Source organism: Phocoena sinus, chromosome 1, assembly GCF_008692025.1.
Source record: "Phocoena sinus isolate mPhoSin1 chromosome 1, mPhoSin1.pri, whole genome shotgun sequence".
In the NCBI taxonomy this organism is placed as follows: Eukaryota; Metazoa; Chordata; class Mammalia; order Artiodactyla; family Phocoenidae; genus Phocoena; species Phocoena sinus.
The window spans coordinates 135,739,864-135,756,642 of record NC_045763.1 but is presented as its reverse complement, the minus strand read 5'-3'; the positions used below and the strand labels follow the sequence as shown (position 1 = coordinate 135,756,642).

Genomic DNA, 16,779 nt, shown 5'->3' with positions numbered 1-16,779 from the left:
CAGCTACTTGGGAAAGTGGAGCTGCCCATGATAACTTTCAGGGAGCAGCAGTGCAGAGGCCTTCTCTGTAGCATACTTTTTTTTTTTTTTTTTAACCACCTAACATTCATGATGCCTTCCTACCAGCATCCTGATTCTCTTCGGGCATTTCCTTCCCCCATACTGTGTTCTGTCTTGGTGGAACAGCAGAGCAAGGTGTCCTTGCTTCCCTTTAAGGAAGCTAAAGAGATCCCTGAAGTCTTCTCACCATCCCTGGTACATCCATGGGGTGGTCTGTGACTACGAGGTAGCCTTTCTCCCTCATGGGACTTTAAGAATAATGTAAGGATGGAAGAAATGACTGGTGTTCATTTGGTGGTAGCAACTGGGTGAGATGGTGAAGCAGTTCTTGCTTCTGAAATCTAAAACTACCTCATCCTATCTGTTCCTAGCCTGGTTCTTTAGGACTTTCCTTCAATCTCCTGAGCTCCCCAACGTGCTTTCAATAAATTATCCTTTCGCTTGTGGTAAGAATGGCTTTTTGTGGCTCACAACCAAACCACTCCAACTAGGTCTATGGTACCAAACATCTCATTCTAATCGTAGTGGCACCAGGCATAACTCTGACCTTTAAGACAGCCTTCCACCTGATGGAGCGGACACATTCCGAGGGGCAAGACGCTCATGTTCAGGGATGGGGGCTGCTGATTTGTATGGAAATGATGACTCATTCCTACAAAGTAGGAAATTAATTTTTTAAAAAGTAGGCTGAAATCCCACTAAAAAGCCCCAAATTTGCTAGAATCATTCAAGAATCTCTTCAGGAAAGTGAAAAGGGTAGGGCTGGCTCTGCTCCAGCAAGTGGTAACTGGAAGCACGAGCCACTAGCCTGAGCTGTGGCTTTCAGTTGGGCCATGAGCCCAGTCAGCTCATGAAGAATTTCATGTTTTCTTTCCCCAGAATTAAGAAGTCATCCAGTAGGCCTTAGACTGACCCCAAACATTTTTGAGACCCACCTCACAAACACTTTGATATATGTGGGCCAAGGTGGGCCTGACCAGTGGTTGGGCTTAAACAGGGCTGAGGACTCTGGAGTCAGAGGGTTTCTGATGTTCAAGGAGCAGGCAAAGGCCTACAATTCCAGGAGATAAATCCAAAGGAACACCAAATATGCGGAGGCAAAGCAGGTGCAGAAATCTCGGAGGTGTTTGGAGCCAGGGAGAGATAAAGCAAATGCAAGTGAGCCAGGAGCAGTGAAATAGGAGGGGCCCCTGCTGAGCGACTGCCCAGACGTCAATTTGTCATTTGCAACATATTTTTACAGCTTAGTCCATCTCTAAGCCTAGATGCATCCAGGGTCACGAACAGAGCAGATAAATGAGGCGATAAAAGTTAAAAATGGAGATTCTGGGTGAATCTTCAGCAACACTAGCCCCTGTGAAGCAAGCCATCCGAGCAATGGCCTGGTGGCCCATCGCCATTGTCAAACAATCCAGACACAGGTCCAGCAAGCTGGGGGCTCTGGCACCAATCAGCTCTGTGACCCTGGGGAGTCTTATACCCATTTGGGGCCTCTATTTCATTCTGAGAAATGGGGATAACAGTGTCTCCTCCACCTACTTTGCAGGGTTATTGTGAAGGCCAGATAAATCTTCAGAATGCCTGAAATAAGAAATCTGAAAATGCTGCAGAAACCTAAGGGCATTATCAGGATCCTCTCGTTCTCTCTTTTTTTTTTTTTTAGTTTATTTATTTTATCTATTTATTTTTGGCTGCATTAGGTCTTTGTTGCTGCACATGGGCTTTCTCTAGTTGTGGCAAGTGGGGGCTACTCTCTTCATTGCGGAGCACGGGCTCTAGGCACGTGGGCTTCAGTAATTGTAGAACGCGGGCTCAGTAGTTGTGCCTCGCCGGCTCTAGAGCATAGGGTCAGTAGTTGTGGCGCACGGGCCCAGTTACTCCATGGCATGTGGGATCTTCCCGGACCAGACCTCGAACCCATGTCTCCAGCATTGGGCAGGCAGACTCCTAACCACTGCGCCAACAGGGAAGCCCAGGATCCTCTCCTTAAATTGAAAAAATAATGCTTTTTCTTTGCCACTCTTCTCTGCAGAGTTCAAAGTCCTCAAAAAGCATTATTTTCTTGACAGAAACTGACACTTTTCATAGACTTCTGCTGGGAAATCAATTGAAGAGGCTAGAAAACCTTTGCACAGCCTATTTTTAATCTTGGAAATAAGCTAATACACCGATTCCTTACAGCCATCACTGTGACTTTTAAAGAGAAGATGTCCCTGAGTTGTCTGTCATGGCTTTTCTGGTAGCTGTTGCAAAGGGAGTCCCTTCAATCAAGCCACAATGTCAGCTCAAAAGTGCAGAGATATCTGGGGTGGGTACAGTGACAGAAGCCATGGTGAAGCCTAGTGTCCTATGTTTGCTATTTGGATTTCATCCTGTAAGTGGTTTTAGTCCGAGTTCTGGATTTAGAACCCTCCTTGCGCTGTACCTCTGAAAAGACAAAAACAATTATTGTAGTAACAATATATTTACTAAGGACTTTTAACTTTACAAAGCATTTAAAAAATTCTGTTCTGCATGAGTAAGCCCCAAGCTACAAACTATTTGCCCAAAACTTGACTCTACATTGGTTATTGGGATTGAGAATGCATTTTCTCAAAGTTTCAGTGTAGTCAGTTAGTGGGTCCTGGAAAAGAGTAGTATGTGGTCAAGGAGAGAAGAGAAAGAAGAAGAATATTTCTTCCTTCCAGTACATACCCCAAGCTTGGTGGGAAAAAAAAAAATTCAAATAGAGCTAGTATCCAGAATCCTCCCAAATCCATCACTGTAGCCCTTTTGTATCTCCTGGTCCCTCCCTCCAGTGTCCCGTGCACAGACCCTACACAAGCCCCACCCTTGGGATGGGTGCAGGAGGACTTCTGCTGTCAAGCCTGCTCTCCCTGGCTGCTCCATGACACCAAGGTTCTCAACTGGAATCCTTCCAACTGGTGCTGCCACCTTCATCCCACATTTGACAGTCACCTTGTTCACACCCTGTCTTGCCCCCATTCCTAAATCATAAGCCTCCCTTTGATCAGAGACTAAGCCATATTCATCTGTGTAAACTCCCCTCTCGATTCGTTTCTTCATTAATAACTCAGAACACAGTGATTCGCTAATTGTTAAAAATGACATAAAACAAAAATAAATGTCTTCCTACTCTATCCAAATCTCTTTACTCAGCATTCACAAGGCTCCTACCTTTGCCATATGATTTTCCATTCCTTCACTGCACAACTATCAGGAGAGAAGTGATCTCCCTGCACTAACTCATATAAATATGACCCAGTATATGCCATATGCATGTCAGACTGCTCCAGGGCTGTCTGCATTTTTTAAAGGAGCTGCCTGCTAATTCTAAGAAATGTTTAAATTGTGGGTTTTTCGGAGAAATGTTCAGGTCACCGCATGGCATGGGGATTGCCTTGCTTAGCAGCCAGTTCCCCTAAGCTTTGCAAGGCTTCTCATCCTCTACTTTTGAGCCCCTGGCAATGACTTTGATGAGGGTGTGGAGGAGGGTAAGAGTGGCAGTAACCTAAACTTGTGTAGGTTGTTTGCAGATTGGGGCCTAACTGTATATCGTTATCCTCTACCTAAAATTATCAAAACCTTTAAATTCTGGATTTAAACTAATCCCCAAGACTTTTATGGAAATGGACAAAACTAAAGTCACTCATTCCATGTTGAGGTAACCGCTCTAGTTTAACACATAGACCTTTTGTGTGGTTTGCATACAGTATTTAGTTTTCTGTAAACTGGAAAAAGTCTAGTTTCCAGATTATCAGGATAAAATTACACAATAGGAGAAGATACAATTTTTTTTTTAATTCATGAAAACTCCCTCACATATATTCAGATGTAAAGCTAAAGGATTTTCACACCTGTAATGATTAACATTTTACCAGTTCAGAGTTAACAGAAGGGGAGAAAATGGGCTCACACTCCTCCTCCAACACTGATATGATATATCATAGCTGGGCCAGAGACTGTGAGGGGTTGGCTAACTTACTGCTTTTGCTGGGGAGGCATAGGTAGAGACAGGGGTGACAGAGAAAACAGAAAGTAGATATCTGAAAAAAAAAAAAAAAAAAAAGAAAGTAGATATCTGCCCAGTACTACCCCTGGCACCAGGACTTGTCCTAGGAACTGACGCAGGTTGAAGATGAAAGCAAAAATCAAAAAATAGCCTCCAATATTGGGGATATTAAGAACTGCTTGAGGGCAGATTATAGATTAATTACAGATAAGAAAATGAAGAGTTAAATTCCTTTTCCTATAGAATAAAGAAGATTATTTTCATCATAGACAATCCACTAAGTACTAAAAACTAAAGACAAAATTCCCCATAAACCTCTATCAACCAGATACAATATATACCAATGTTTGGGCATATTTTGTTCTGTTTTTTTTTCTAGCTTTAAAATATTGTATCATATCCTGTTTCCTGCATTTGATATTTTAACATAAGAATTTCTCATGTCATTACAAATTCCTTGTAAATACCATTTTAATGGTTGTATAATATTCAGGTATTTTAACGTAGCATAATTTATTTAATCTTTCTTCCATGACTGGAAAGGTAGGTTATTTTCATTTTTTCTTCTTAGATACAATGATACACTGAACATCTTTGTGCATTAATTTTTGTTTCTGTATTTAGGATTATTTCCTTAGACTAGATTCTCAAGAGTGAAATTATTAAGTCAAAGTATATGTGTATTTTTAAGGCATATCCATACATACACTCAAATTATTTTCTGAAAGAGCTATATCTGTCTGCCCACCCACAAGTATTATTTGTGAAACTAATTACTTTGTCCCTTCTGGCCAGCATTGTATTCTTTGCTTTTAAAAAGCTTTGCCAGGGCTTCCCTGGCGGCACAGTGGTTGAGAGTCCGCCTGCCGATGCAGGGAACGCAGGTTCATGCCCCGGTCTGGGAAGATCCCACATGCCGCAGAGCGGCTGGGCCCATGAGCCATGGCCGCTGAGCCTGCGCGTCCGGAGCCTGTGCTCTGCAACGGGAGAGGCCACAACAGTGAGAGGCCCGCATAACGCAAAAAAAAAAAAAATCTTTGCCAGTTTTATAAGTAAAAATTGTATCTCATGTTAGTTTATTAGTTACCATTGTTAGTCATTTGGTTTTCCTTTTTGTGACTTGTCTGAACAAGATAATTATATAATTATATGTGTGCGCATTCCCAGGAGAAGTATGAACTAGTAGATCATCACTAAAGATATTGATACTCTTCTAAAATATTTATGACCCAATCAAATTTTTGCTCATAAATACAACCTAAATAAAGTAAAATGAGAAAGCAATCCTCACCTTTCTTTGGAGATTTTGAGGCTCTTTCTACTGGGCTGGTTTCTTCTTCTTCTCTTTCTCCTTCATTTTCTTCTTCTTCTCCTTCAGATTCCTTGTCTTTATACTTCATCAGTATTTCCTCTAGTTCTTTCTCCAGTTCTTTATTTCTTATAAGGGTAAAATGAAGTTTTTCATTCGCATCATCAAACTTCTCCTCTGCTTGTCTGGCTCTGCTTTCAACCTCTCTGATGTGGACAAAATCCAGAGAAACACAATAAAATGGAAAGGTTTGGAAAAGTGCCTTTCATATCTAGAAACTCATTATCCAAAAAAGGCAGTGGGATTAGAAGAATATATCTAAACAGTACAAATAAGGGAAGCAGCAGCATCAATGTTTAGCCAAGAACTGGGGGCCTAGGAGCTACTCTGGATGGTAATGTCAGAGTGCAGACATGGTGTGATTTAAGAATACAATATATTTATCATTTCTTAGTGAAATCTGACTTTTGGGTATTTGGAATTCTCCATCAATAGCCAAGGAACCCCTTTTCAGTGGTTAATCTTGGCTTCTCTTTATTGATGTGATCCAACAAACAAATAAAATAGTGTCCCTTCTTTTCCAGCACCTTTAAAACCAGATCTTACAATCAAGAAAACCAGTTTGAAGTGTGTTTCTTAATTACTAGGGCACATGTTATATGTCTATATTCTCTTCTCGTAGCATTCTTAGCTATTTAACTCTGTTGTCATTCCTACAGTTTGGGTTATGTAACCTTCTTTCCTGCGCACAATAGCTTCTCCCAGTTTCATTTATTTCTCTAGTTCATCTCCTAGAAACATACTGAGTTGGATCCCTCCTAACACTCTACTCCCACCCCAGATATACACATACACACTTGACTTCCTCCATCTTCACTGTGGCTGAGGACAGATGTCCCTCCTGGAGCAGTGTAGTTCACTGCCTCTAGCAGAAGATTTGAAGATACCCACCCCACTTGTAAGGAAAAAAGAAGCAGGAGAACCAAAGGTAAGCCAAGAAGCGTACATTTCTCAGCTAGACCTCCTGGTCGGCAACCTTTGTCTTCTTACCATTGTGGTGTCTCATACTTACATTAACTTCTCCTGCATGCATTCAATTACAGCCATTGTTTCAAGATACCTTGGGGCCAATGTACCTTCATTAGCTGATTCTCTCTGACAAAGAAAGTATGTACTATGAATGAACTGAGAGTCCCAAAGATAAATAGCCTCTTTCTTCAGTATGTTCTGGACCAAGCCTTCTTTTTCTGCTATTCATGTTTATATAGCAGATGATTAAGCACACTTTTTTTTTTTTTTTTTTTTTGCGGTATGTGGGCCTCTCACTGTTGTGGCCTCTCCCGTTGTGGAGCACAGGCTCCGGATGTGCAGGCTCAGCGGCCATGGCTCACGGGCCCAGCCGCTCCGCGGCATATGGGATCTTCCCAGACCGGGGCACGAACCCGTGTCCCCTGCATCGGCAGGCGGACTCCCAACCACTGCGCCACCAGGGAAGCCCTAAGCACATTCTTAATACCAAAGAAGAATAGGGATTTCCTGTGGCCAAATACCATACCAGCTTGCAAATTATTCACACTCTGGTGGACATAAATTTGATTAGAGTTGTAAAGAAGAAGCAGGGAGAACAATATCAACAGAAAGAAGCAGGGAAAGAAGAAAAGGTTTAAAAAATAAAGAGAAGGGTAAACAAGTTTCTTTAATTAAGTTAAAGATCAAGGAAATTAACTATATTTATGTTATTAATAATTTACTTCATTAAGCACATAACAAATTGCAAATTGCAAAATTCAATAAGATCTTTCAGCTCCTTAGGGAACTTCATAAATATCAAGGCAGAGAAAATATGAAAAAAAAAAACAAAACCTCCTACTTATTTTGACTCTATATTCCAGAAAACAAAATAAGAGGAAGATAAAAGAAAATTTAGAAGACAAAAACTATAAGCATATTTTAAAATGAATATTATGAGACATTTTCCTAGAACTGTGTACTTTAAAAAATCTCATTTACTCATGTTTCCCAAACAGAGGCAAGTAAAAGTTAAACTCCACCTTACAGATGGAAAGGGAGATCTAAGAGGATAGGCAGCCTGCCATAATCACAGAATGATCTAGCGGATTAAAGCAAAACCCTCATCTAGGCCTCTCCATCCTCAATCACACATTCCGTTGCACTATGCTTGCTGTTTCTAAAAGCAAACCAGCGAAAAGAAACTGTATCAAACATTTTCACTTTTACTCTAGCTCTTTTACTCTCTTCTTATTTTCCCAGTCACATATTTTCCTCTTTCTGTTTTGCTTCCCCTTTGGGCAGTTTGTTTGGGAAGTAAATGCTGTCATTGTTCAGCCTGGACCAGCAACCTGTGATGTGGCTGTGCCTATACAGCACATACTACTAATTTATTTATTCTTTGAATCCAAAAGAAAGGCTTTCAGAGCAGAGGCATCTGGAAATGCAGTTCCACACATGATTTATACAGCTGCATGAAACAGTTTTAACTGTAGGTGGAAACCAAAGTAAACCAGGACTGTACTCTGCTAACTGTATACATTTGAGCCTTCTGACTCTCTACTAATTCAACAGATAGATATTTAGTTACAGTGTGTGAGGAAAACATCCCTCTGTTCTGACACCAGCAAGTACAGATTAATGTTCTGTGGTCCATTTCAAACCCTCCAGCAGGAAATTCCCATGGTCCAAAATGCTGGACGTTGGGCTTCTAGAATTATGGCCTCCTCTATGTACGCCAGGTGACAACCTTCCCTGCATCACCTATGTACCTACACAGATGCCTCAAGGCTTATTAAAGATACTGCCTTGGGCCCTCTTCTCATATTTTGAAGCTTCCTCTGGCTTTTATGCTCTTTTACCTGCTGTATAATAGAGACAAACGTGGGCCGCACGGCTCTTGGAAGCAATCGCATTAGACCTTTCTTGTTCGTGCCAACCTGCGGTAGCTTGGAGCTAGTCTCTCTCTCTGACTCCAATTATGCCTTTGGCCTTTTTGGCTTGGTCTTCCTGAGGTTAGACTCTATTAATGGACTTTAGATTGGACTAATAGCTCTGGCTTGAGCCTATCGCAGGGAGGATCTGGCTTTAGACCCAGTTGCTTGGAATCCAACACTCAGTAATGAACTCCTAGCCAGCCACAGTGCCCCTGTCACCTTTGGACATATTTTCTGGAACCACCATTCCAAGGACTCTTCCCTGTTGCTGTTATAAGATGGGTAAGTTAGTTACTGCTCTTAATACCTATGCCTGGGGTACATGGTATTGTGGGAGGAAAACACAGGCTTCTAAGGGCCTCCTTCAGCTTGGTGAAAAAATACTGCTGATCCCCCAAGTCTGGCCCCTACTCTCCCTTCCAAAGGAGTTCATAGGTGATCCAGCAAAATCTCCCATTTTCCTCATACTTACAACTCTTTACAGACAGCCAGGACCTATGGTTTGAAGATAGGCCTAAAAGAGATGGTTTCTAACATCTTGCTTGTTAAAGTAGCTGAGCTGTAGGCAACCCAACTCATGCAGCCAGGCGGCAGTGCTTAGGGTCCACTGTAGCTCTGAGCACTTTGGGTAGCCTCAGGGAGAGCCTGCTGAATTTAGTCATCCCATACCTCCACCATTCGGTTGCAGCGTTAGAGCTCAGCTGCTTCTCCTCCAGCGACAACTTTGGAATGAGTCCAGTTCAGAGAGGGCCACAAGGGGTGCCCTGCAACAGGATCTCAGACCTGATTAAACTGGGCTGCACCTGAAGGCAGAGTGGCCTTTCCCCAGGATGAGTAGAGGCAGAGTCAATGCTGCTTACTGGGGTCACTTGATTCACCAGTGAATCAGGCAAGTGCCAAATTGGGTATTGCCTGAAACAGGCACAGTAGGCCAAGCTTTGTACATGGTTCCTGCTTTAAGTATGGTCTTCAGGAATTCCCACAAAGTCCTAATTTCCAGCGAATTGAGGAAAGTTTGGAATAATTGATAGTTCACCCCTTGTCCTCCTAGTTATGGCGGACACTAGGACATCAGGTAACGATATGAATGAGGCCCTGGTTTAGCAGGCCAAGCAATTAGCCTGTCCAAGCTGGTGGTGACTTACCACCACTACTCCTGTTATCACTCATATCTCAACCCCCAGAAAATCCTGTGCTGGAGTCATTTGAAGGAGATACGAGGAGCAACTGGAATTCTCCGTGCTCAGGTCCCTAGCCTCCCAGTGGTCTGGAGCTACTTCTCACTAGAAACCCAGGACCCAGCTATCTCTTGGTGCTCTCCTGCTCTATAACTCAGCTCCCAGGGACAAGACAAGTTATACCTGCAAACCACAAGGTTTCTGCTTCCCTATCCCTTCCTTCCTTTTCTCTTTCCTTCCCCAGTGTCAATCAAACATACTGCCTCTTGGGAGTTGTTTTCAGACCAGAAAGAGAGAGTGCCACTGCCCAGCAGGACTGGTGCCTTGGATCTGCATCCTTGCTAAATGGTTGCTTATGTTCTTAGGGCCAGAGGCTAAGTGTCTGTCAAAAAATAAATAAAATTTTTTTTTTAAATAAAGGAAAAACAAACAAGCAAACAAAAGCAAAAGAAAATTTTACAGTGAAACTTTTGAAACTTTAAACTGCCCTCAGGGAGCCCCAATGTCTTTGTGAAAGGAAGGAGCATAGAGCCAAGGCCCTTCCTGCCCCATGGAGCCTGCAGTACAGTCCAAATCAAGACAGCACTTCCCCCAGCTCCGCTTCCTGCCCCGAATCTATGACCTCACAAGCCAAGTCAAGGACTCTCCATTCTCTGGGTACCAACATCTCCAAAGATCAACCTTGTCTTCACTTGCCTAGCACAATTAGGGCCCCTCTGTTTGAGTACCTCGTGATCCCTTTCTACCTGTCCAGTGGTCCGGCCACCATCCCATAGGATGAATGTGATTCTTCTTTACCTCCAGGAACTTGCAAGTACATCTGGATGGCATCTTAGTCTACTCCCCAGGCCTTATGGTCAATGAGAACCTGGACAGTTTGGTCTTCAGTGATCTATAGTAGAAGATTAGCAACTTTTCAAAGCCTAGAGATAGACTTTCTGGGCCCCATCGTCCTCAGGTGAGCTAGCCACATAGCACCACACTGTCCCAGATGGAATTCTGGCATCCTGGAGCAGAAGCCCCACACCACCAAAGACAAGCACCACACCCTCCGTTTTGCCCCAGGCTACAGGTTCCTATTTTCCTGTCGGCTTCCTGACTCACTCTGGACCTGACCCTGATGCCTTGCCAGGATAGCATAGCAAGGTTTTCACCTCAGGGGAGCAAATCTGGGGCAGGAGGGCTTTGGGTAGGACTCCTGGGGGTTCTCAAATAGTAAAGTGCTACCCTTTACCTGCCTTTTTTAAATATGTCTCATGACATTGCATTTGCATTGCTTACCCTTACCCCTTTGCCTCACAGTCTTAACGACTGACATATTAACATATCATTTTAGAAAATTGTTGAAAAGGCATTATTTTGGGAGAACGTGATCGTAGCCTCCCCCCAGCCCCATGTACCACTCTAACTCCAATTTTGCCAGCTCCTGCCTGACTCTCCACATGGTATCTCCCAGTTCTTCCTCCCAGAGTTGGAGTCTATTTCCTACAACCTCCCTGGACATACATCCCTGCAATCTGCCTCTACTTTGGACCATGCTGCCACTTTAGGGATCTAGCTGCCATCCACCAGGACCCTCACCACAGCTCCTCACCCCTACATGCACCAGTGCCTATTCAGATGCATCAGACTCCTAGTAATGAAATGGTTCTTAACTTCGGGGTTGAGAAATTTGATGATGTCTATGGATTTCTGGCACATACACCTCTTCCCCAAGAAAATGCACAGTATGAAAACACATACAAAATGGTGCATACCATTTCAGGGGATTAGTGGGATGAAGCCCACCCAGAGACTCCTAAAGTCATGGCATCCTGTACAGAGAGATACCAATCTAGAGCTGACTTAAGTGTGAATGGTCTTAGAACATTTGTGAAGGAATTTTAAATCTGCTTTCCTACTGAGTTTCCATAGCTACTGTCTAAAGGTTTCCAATTTCCCAGTAATTCTTGTGGTATCTTCTCATCACAGTTCTCAATAGAGACTGCTGAATGAATATATTTAAAACTTGGCCAAATACTGACCAAGACATTGTTAAGTTAAGGAAAGGGATGAGATGCTGATTTTCAAGTGAGGTTTAGGACTTCCCTGGTGGCACAGTGGTTGAGAGTCCACCTGCCAATGCAGGGGACACGGGTTCAAGCCCTGGTCCGGGAAGATCCCACACGCCACGGAGCAACTAAGCCCGAGCGTCACAGCTACTGAGCCTGTGCTCTAGGGCCCACGAGCCACAACTACTGAAGCCCGAGCACCTAGAACCTGTGCTCTGCAACAAGAGAAGCCACCGCCATGAGAAGCCCACGCACCGCCAGGAAGAGTTGGCCCTGCTCACTGCAACTAGAGAAAGTCTGCGAGCAGCAACGAAGACCCAACACAGCAAAAAATAAATAATTAATTAATTTTAAAAATAAAATAAAATGAGGTTTAAAGAAGGAATGAAAAGTTTTTATAAAGCTAAGGTGAACAAATGAGTTTTTCCAAGGATGATGCTGGGAGAAAAAAATATCTGGAAAAGATATTATTCAGGAGTTCCCTTGGAAAAGCTAAAAGTTATGTTAGATCCATATCATTTTTACAAATGTTAAATTTCCTAGTTATTTTTTTCTCTAGTTTTGAATTTCCTAGTTGAGTTTCAGCTACATACCCAAGAAGACAATACATCTGTTCCAAACAGAGGTTGGGAATGGACATTTCCGTCTACTCCAATGACTCGAATGAGTTTTTCCTTCTCTGTAGATGTTGAAGGTTTCTAGGGCACAGAAATACCACGGACGTGTTAGTGAGCTGGTGTGTGACACAGTGGCCTGGCACGTTGCCTGGCACCATGTCTGAAGCTTTCGTTTTCCATTTGCTTTAATCATTCAACAAGCATTTTTGAAGACTTACAGGAAACACTGTGGGAGAAATTACTGGGGATGGGGAAATGGGGACAAGGAGAGATAACTGAGAAAAACAAAGAGGATTTCTTCCGGACCTCAGGAACTCACAGAACAGTGGGAGAGATAAGCAATAAAATAATTATGGTCTACATGATCACTTTTAGCATAGAGGTGTGTTCCAAGAGCTATGTGCACCCAGAAAAGGGCCCTGCATTGTCTAGACACTCAGGGATTTTTTTACAGAGAAAATGATATTTGAACAGGAGTTTGTAAAATAGAGAGAAAAGGGCCTGAACTAAGGCCACAGAAGAAGGGAAGGAGGGGATTTAAAGGGTATGACAGATTTAGTGGCCAAAAAATAATGTTTTCCATTTATTTTGCCTTTTATATGCCAAGCACTGTACCAGAAGTAAAACAGAAAATGCTGGTGAAAAGAGGCTTCAGTGTTATATAATATTTTTGTTCTGTTGTACTGCATGTAGAGTGGGTAGAGGATCTATGTCACAGCCTGGGATCATGCCAACACTTAAACTACTCACAGAAGAAACACCCCAGGGAAGTAAGTTAAGACAAAATGGAGAGTGATCATGAGTTCTGAAAGCTAAAGACAACAGTAGTCCACCCAGGAATTAGCAAGGTCTCTTATGCCAGACTAAACTAGGTTTGAATGCTGGTTCTGCAATTTATAGCTATATGATTTTCAGTAAGTCAGTCAACCTTTCTGAGCTTCAGTTTTCTTATCTGTAAAATGGGGGCAATAATATTTACCTTGAGGTTGTGTTGTATAGATAAGAGTTAACATGTGCAAAGCATACAGGTCATGGTAGGCACACCATTATCAGATGCCCCAAGAAGGGTTGTTTTTACTACTAATGCCACAGCAGGGGTGGAGACAGGATAAGGAGAAGAGAGGTGTGGATGGCCTGGGGGGAGTGAGAAAAGGCAGCTCAGAATGGGAGCTAAAGAAGTGGAGACAAGGAGTTTAAACAACTATTTGAAAAATATGGCAATGAAGGGATAAAGAAACAGCATCAGGGTGAGAGGTAGACTGTGTAGTTAACAATAGTATAGGTGAATGAGGCTAGTAATTTAGAAAGGAAGAGGAACACCCTATCCTTGGAAAATAAAGAGATAAGTGTGTCTGTAGGTATGATTAAACCTATATGAGGAAAGGAAAGAAGTTGAAGAGTTCACTCCAGATGCGCTATTTCTATTTTCAATGGTATATATATATATATATATATATATATATATATATATATATTCATTCTTTAAAAATATAAAGGAAAAGGAAAAAAATACTAATCTTACCTCTTCTGCTTTCTCTTCTTCCTTTTCCTCCTCAAGTTTCTTATCCTCCATATTTTCTTCAACCTCTTTAAGAAGCTTGTCTGTTTTAGGTGTAGTTACTTCTTTTACAGTATCCTGTGAGACAAAACAATATTATATTATAGCTTAGTGGATATAAATATTTTAGCAGAATACTAGCAATGTTTCCATTCAAAAGTATTTAATGAGCATTAATTTTGCAACTGGGCACTGTGCTAGTGATAAGGATACAAAGGTTAATAATAATCCCTGCCCTTAAGCAGCTTACAATTCAGTGGACAAGAAAATGCTATGGCTACATATAGTCACAGAGTAGGAGCACTTAATCCAGATCTGGTATTGGGCAGGGGTGAAAAAGAGGGTTAATCAGGAAGGTTTCCTGGAGGACATAATGTCTGAGTTTCTTCTTGAAGGATGAGTGAGGAGAAAAAAGATGGCACAAGGGAGTTCCAGGCAGAGAATGTTATTTGTACATGATTGGCTCTGAGAACAAAAGCAGTTCAAAAGGACAGAAACTCAGAGGCAGATGGGCAGGGGCACAATCACAGAGGAAGGGCTAGAATATTATGCCAGGGAGATTGGATTTTATCCTGAAGGCAGTGAGATACCTATAAATCGATTGACCTGTTTTGCATTTTAAAACAATCACTCTATCAAGAGGCGAGTAGATTTAAAGAGGAGGAAGGAAGGGAAGGTGGGGTGATTGATTGAATGGATATGGGATGGTTAGGGAAAGGAAGCATCTTGAATGTCACCTGGTATATACACTATATACCACTACATAGGCCACTGCATAGATGATAATGCCATTCACAGAGATAGTGAACAAAGTTGGATAAGCAGGTTTGGGAACATAGATGAATTCAGATTAGGCTGTGTGAGTTTGAGGCACCACTAGGATAGCCAAGTGGAAATAAGTAAGTAGCTGAATTTGTGGATCTGAAGTTTAGATTGGAGGGATTTTGGCTAAAGGTAAAGATTTAACAGTTATCTACATTTAGTTAAAGCCAAGAAAATAAATTATATCGCCAAAGAAGAACTTGTGAAATGACTAGAGGATGAGGCCTTAGGACAGAAACCTAGTCACATAAAGGGTCAGGGAAGAAAGAGGAGCCTGCAAAGGAGGGTAAAAGTTGCCTCAGAAATGTGAGAGGGCCACCAGGAAAGCCAAAAGAGAAGAGAGAAGGAGTAAACAGTGTTGAATATCTCAATGGAGTCTGCACAAATATTGACTGAAGACCATCCTACAGAAGTTTATTGCAGCAGTGTGTATAAAACAAAGCTAGATATAAGCTCAATGCCCAAGATAGGAAAATGCACTTAAAAATTATGGTATAAACCATACAACAAGTTATTTTATAGCAATTTAAAATTATGCTGTAGAAATTATATACATGGTATAGAAAAATGTTCACAATATAGTAGGATATTTTTCCAAAGTGAAAATACCTTTTTTTCATGATAACACACTACTGATGTAAAATGTCTGCAAGCTACAGAGAAATTAATAATCTGAACCCTCAGAGGTAACAACTTCTATCACTTTGCTGGATATTCTTCTACTCTGCTTTATATACATATAAACGTGTTCATACAAATGAAATAATAATATACGTTATGTTCCCTAATCTACTTTTCTCAATAACATATCATGGGTGATTCTTATTTCACTACATAATCATCTATTTTATCTGTACAGAATCCTATTATTTGAATGTACCATAATTTATGAAACCAATTCCCTATTGATCAATATTTATATTGTTTCTGGTATTTTGCAATTATAAATAATGTTGTAATTAATATTCTTATACAGATATATGTTAGAATTATCAGATAGACTACATAGTTATACTTACACTTTTAAAGAAATAAGAGATCGAAACTGTGGAAGATTACAAAAATAATCAGACTTGAAAAAGAACCAAACAGAACTTCAACAATTAAATTTAAAACTCAACAGAAAGCTTTAATAGCAGATTAAACTCAGCTGAAAAGCAAATTAGTAAATTGGAAAGTAAGTCAGAAGAAATCATCCAGGATGCAATGCAGAGAGACAAGGAGATAGAAAATATGAAAGAAGGTTAAAAGACATGGGGGACAGATTCCAATATATATCCATTCAAAGTTCCAGAAAGAAAGGAGAGAGCAAATATAGTAGAGACAATAATTGAAGAGATGATGACTGAAAATTTTCTAAATCTAATGAAAGATACCCAGCCAAAGAGTCAGAAAACCAAGAGAATCCCAAGCAAACTTTGAAAAGAAAATCTTCACCCACATGTATCAGAGTGAAACTACAAAATGCCAAAGACAAAAAGAATATCTTAAAAGTAGCCAGAGGGAAGAGATGGATTAACTTCAAAAGAACTGACAGGGCTTCCCTGGTGGTGAAGTGGTTGAGAGTCCGCCTGCCGATGCAGGGGACACGGGTTCGTGCCCCGGTCCGGGAAGATCCCACATGCCACGGAGCGGCTGGGTCCATAAGCCATGGTCGCTGAGCCTGTGCTCCGCAACGGGAGAGGCCACAACAGTGAGAGGCCCGCGTACCACACACACAAAAAAAGAACTGACAGCTGGACTTTCAGTTGTCAATTTGGTAACAATACAATCCAGAAAACAGTGGAAATAGTATCATAATACGTGCTGAGAGAAAAATCATCCTAGAAATGTATACCCAGAAAAAAAAAAATTTAAGAATGAGGGTGAAATAAAGATATTTTCAGACAAACAAAAATTGAGTTTACCTCCAACAGATGCTCACTCATGAAAACTCTAAAGGTTAAGGCAGAATGAAAGAGGAGAAGAATTATTCAATGCAATCAGACAAGAAAAAGCAATTAAAAACATAATAATTGAAAGAAAGAGGTAAAACTATCTCTATTTATAGGTGATTTGATTGAATATCTGGAGAACCTGAAAGAATCTATTGAAAAACTACTGAAACAATAAAATAATTTAGTAGAGTCACCATACATAAAATTAAAATACAGGAATCAGTAATACATACACAGTTACCAATTAGAAGATATAATGGAAAAGAAGATCTTATTTAAAATACCAAAAA

At 41.2% G+C, this 16,779-nt stretch overlaps 1 protein-coding gene across 2 annotated transcripts in view; it reads right to left on the bottom strand.

Moving 5' to 3' along the window:
• Window positions 1–2,037: 2,037 nt before the first annotated feature.
• AXDND1 (axonemal dynein light chain domain containing 1) overlaps window positions 2,038–16,779 on the bottom strand; it is an 84,100-nt gene continuing 69,358 nt past the window's right edge. For both annotated transcript variants that reach the window (XM_032611764.1, XM_032611763.1), the window contains exons 22-27: window positions 13,695–13,808; window positions 12,149–12,253; window positions 6,454–6,536; window positions 5,364–5,587; window positions 4,046–4,106; window positions 2,038–2,487 (exon numbers count right to left, since the gene is read on the bottom strand). In XM_032611764.1, coding sequence (XP_032467655.1) covers window positions 2,463–2,487; window positions 4,046–4,106; window positions 5,364–5,587; window positions 6,454–6,536; window positions 12,149–12,253; window positions 13,695–13,808 — 612 coding nt within the window. In that variant the 3' untranslated portion in view covers window positions 2,038–2,462. The remainder of the gene's footprint in view (window positions 2,488–4,045; window positions 4,107–5,363; window positions 5,588–6,453; window positions 6,537–12,148; window positions 12,254–13,694; window positions 13,809–16,779) is intronic.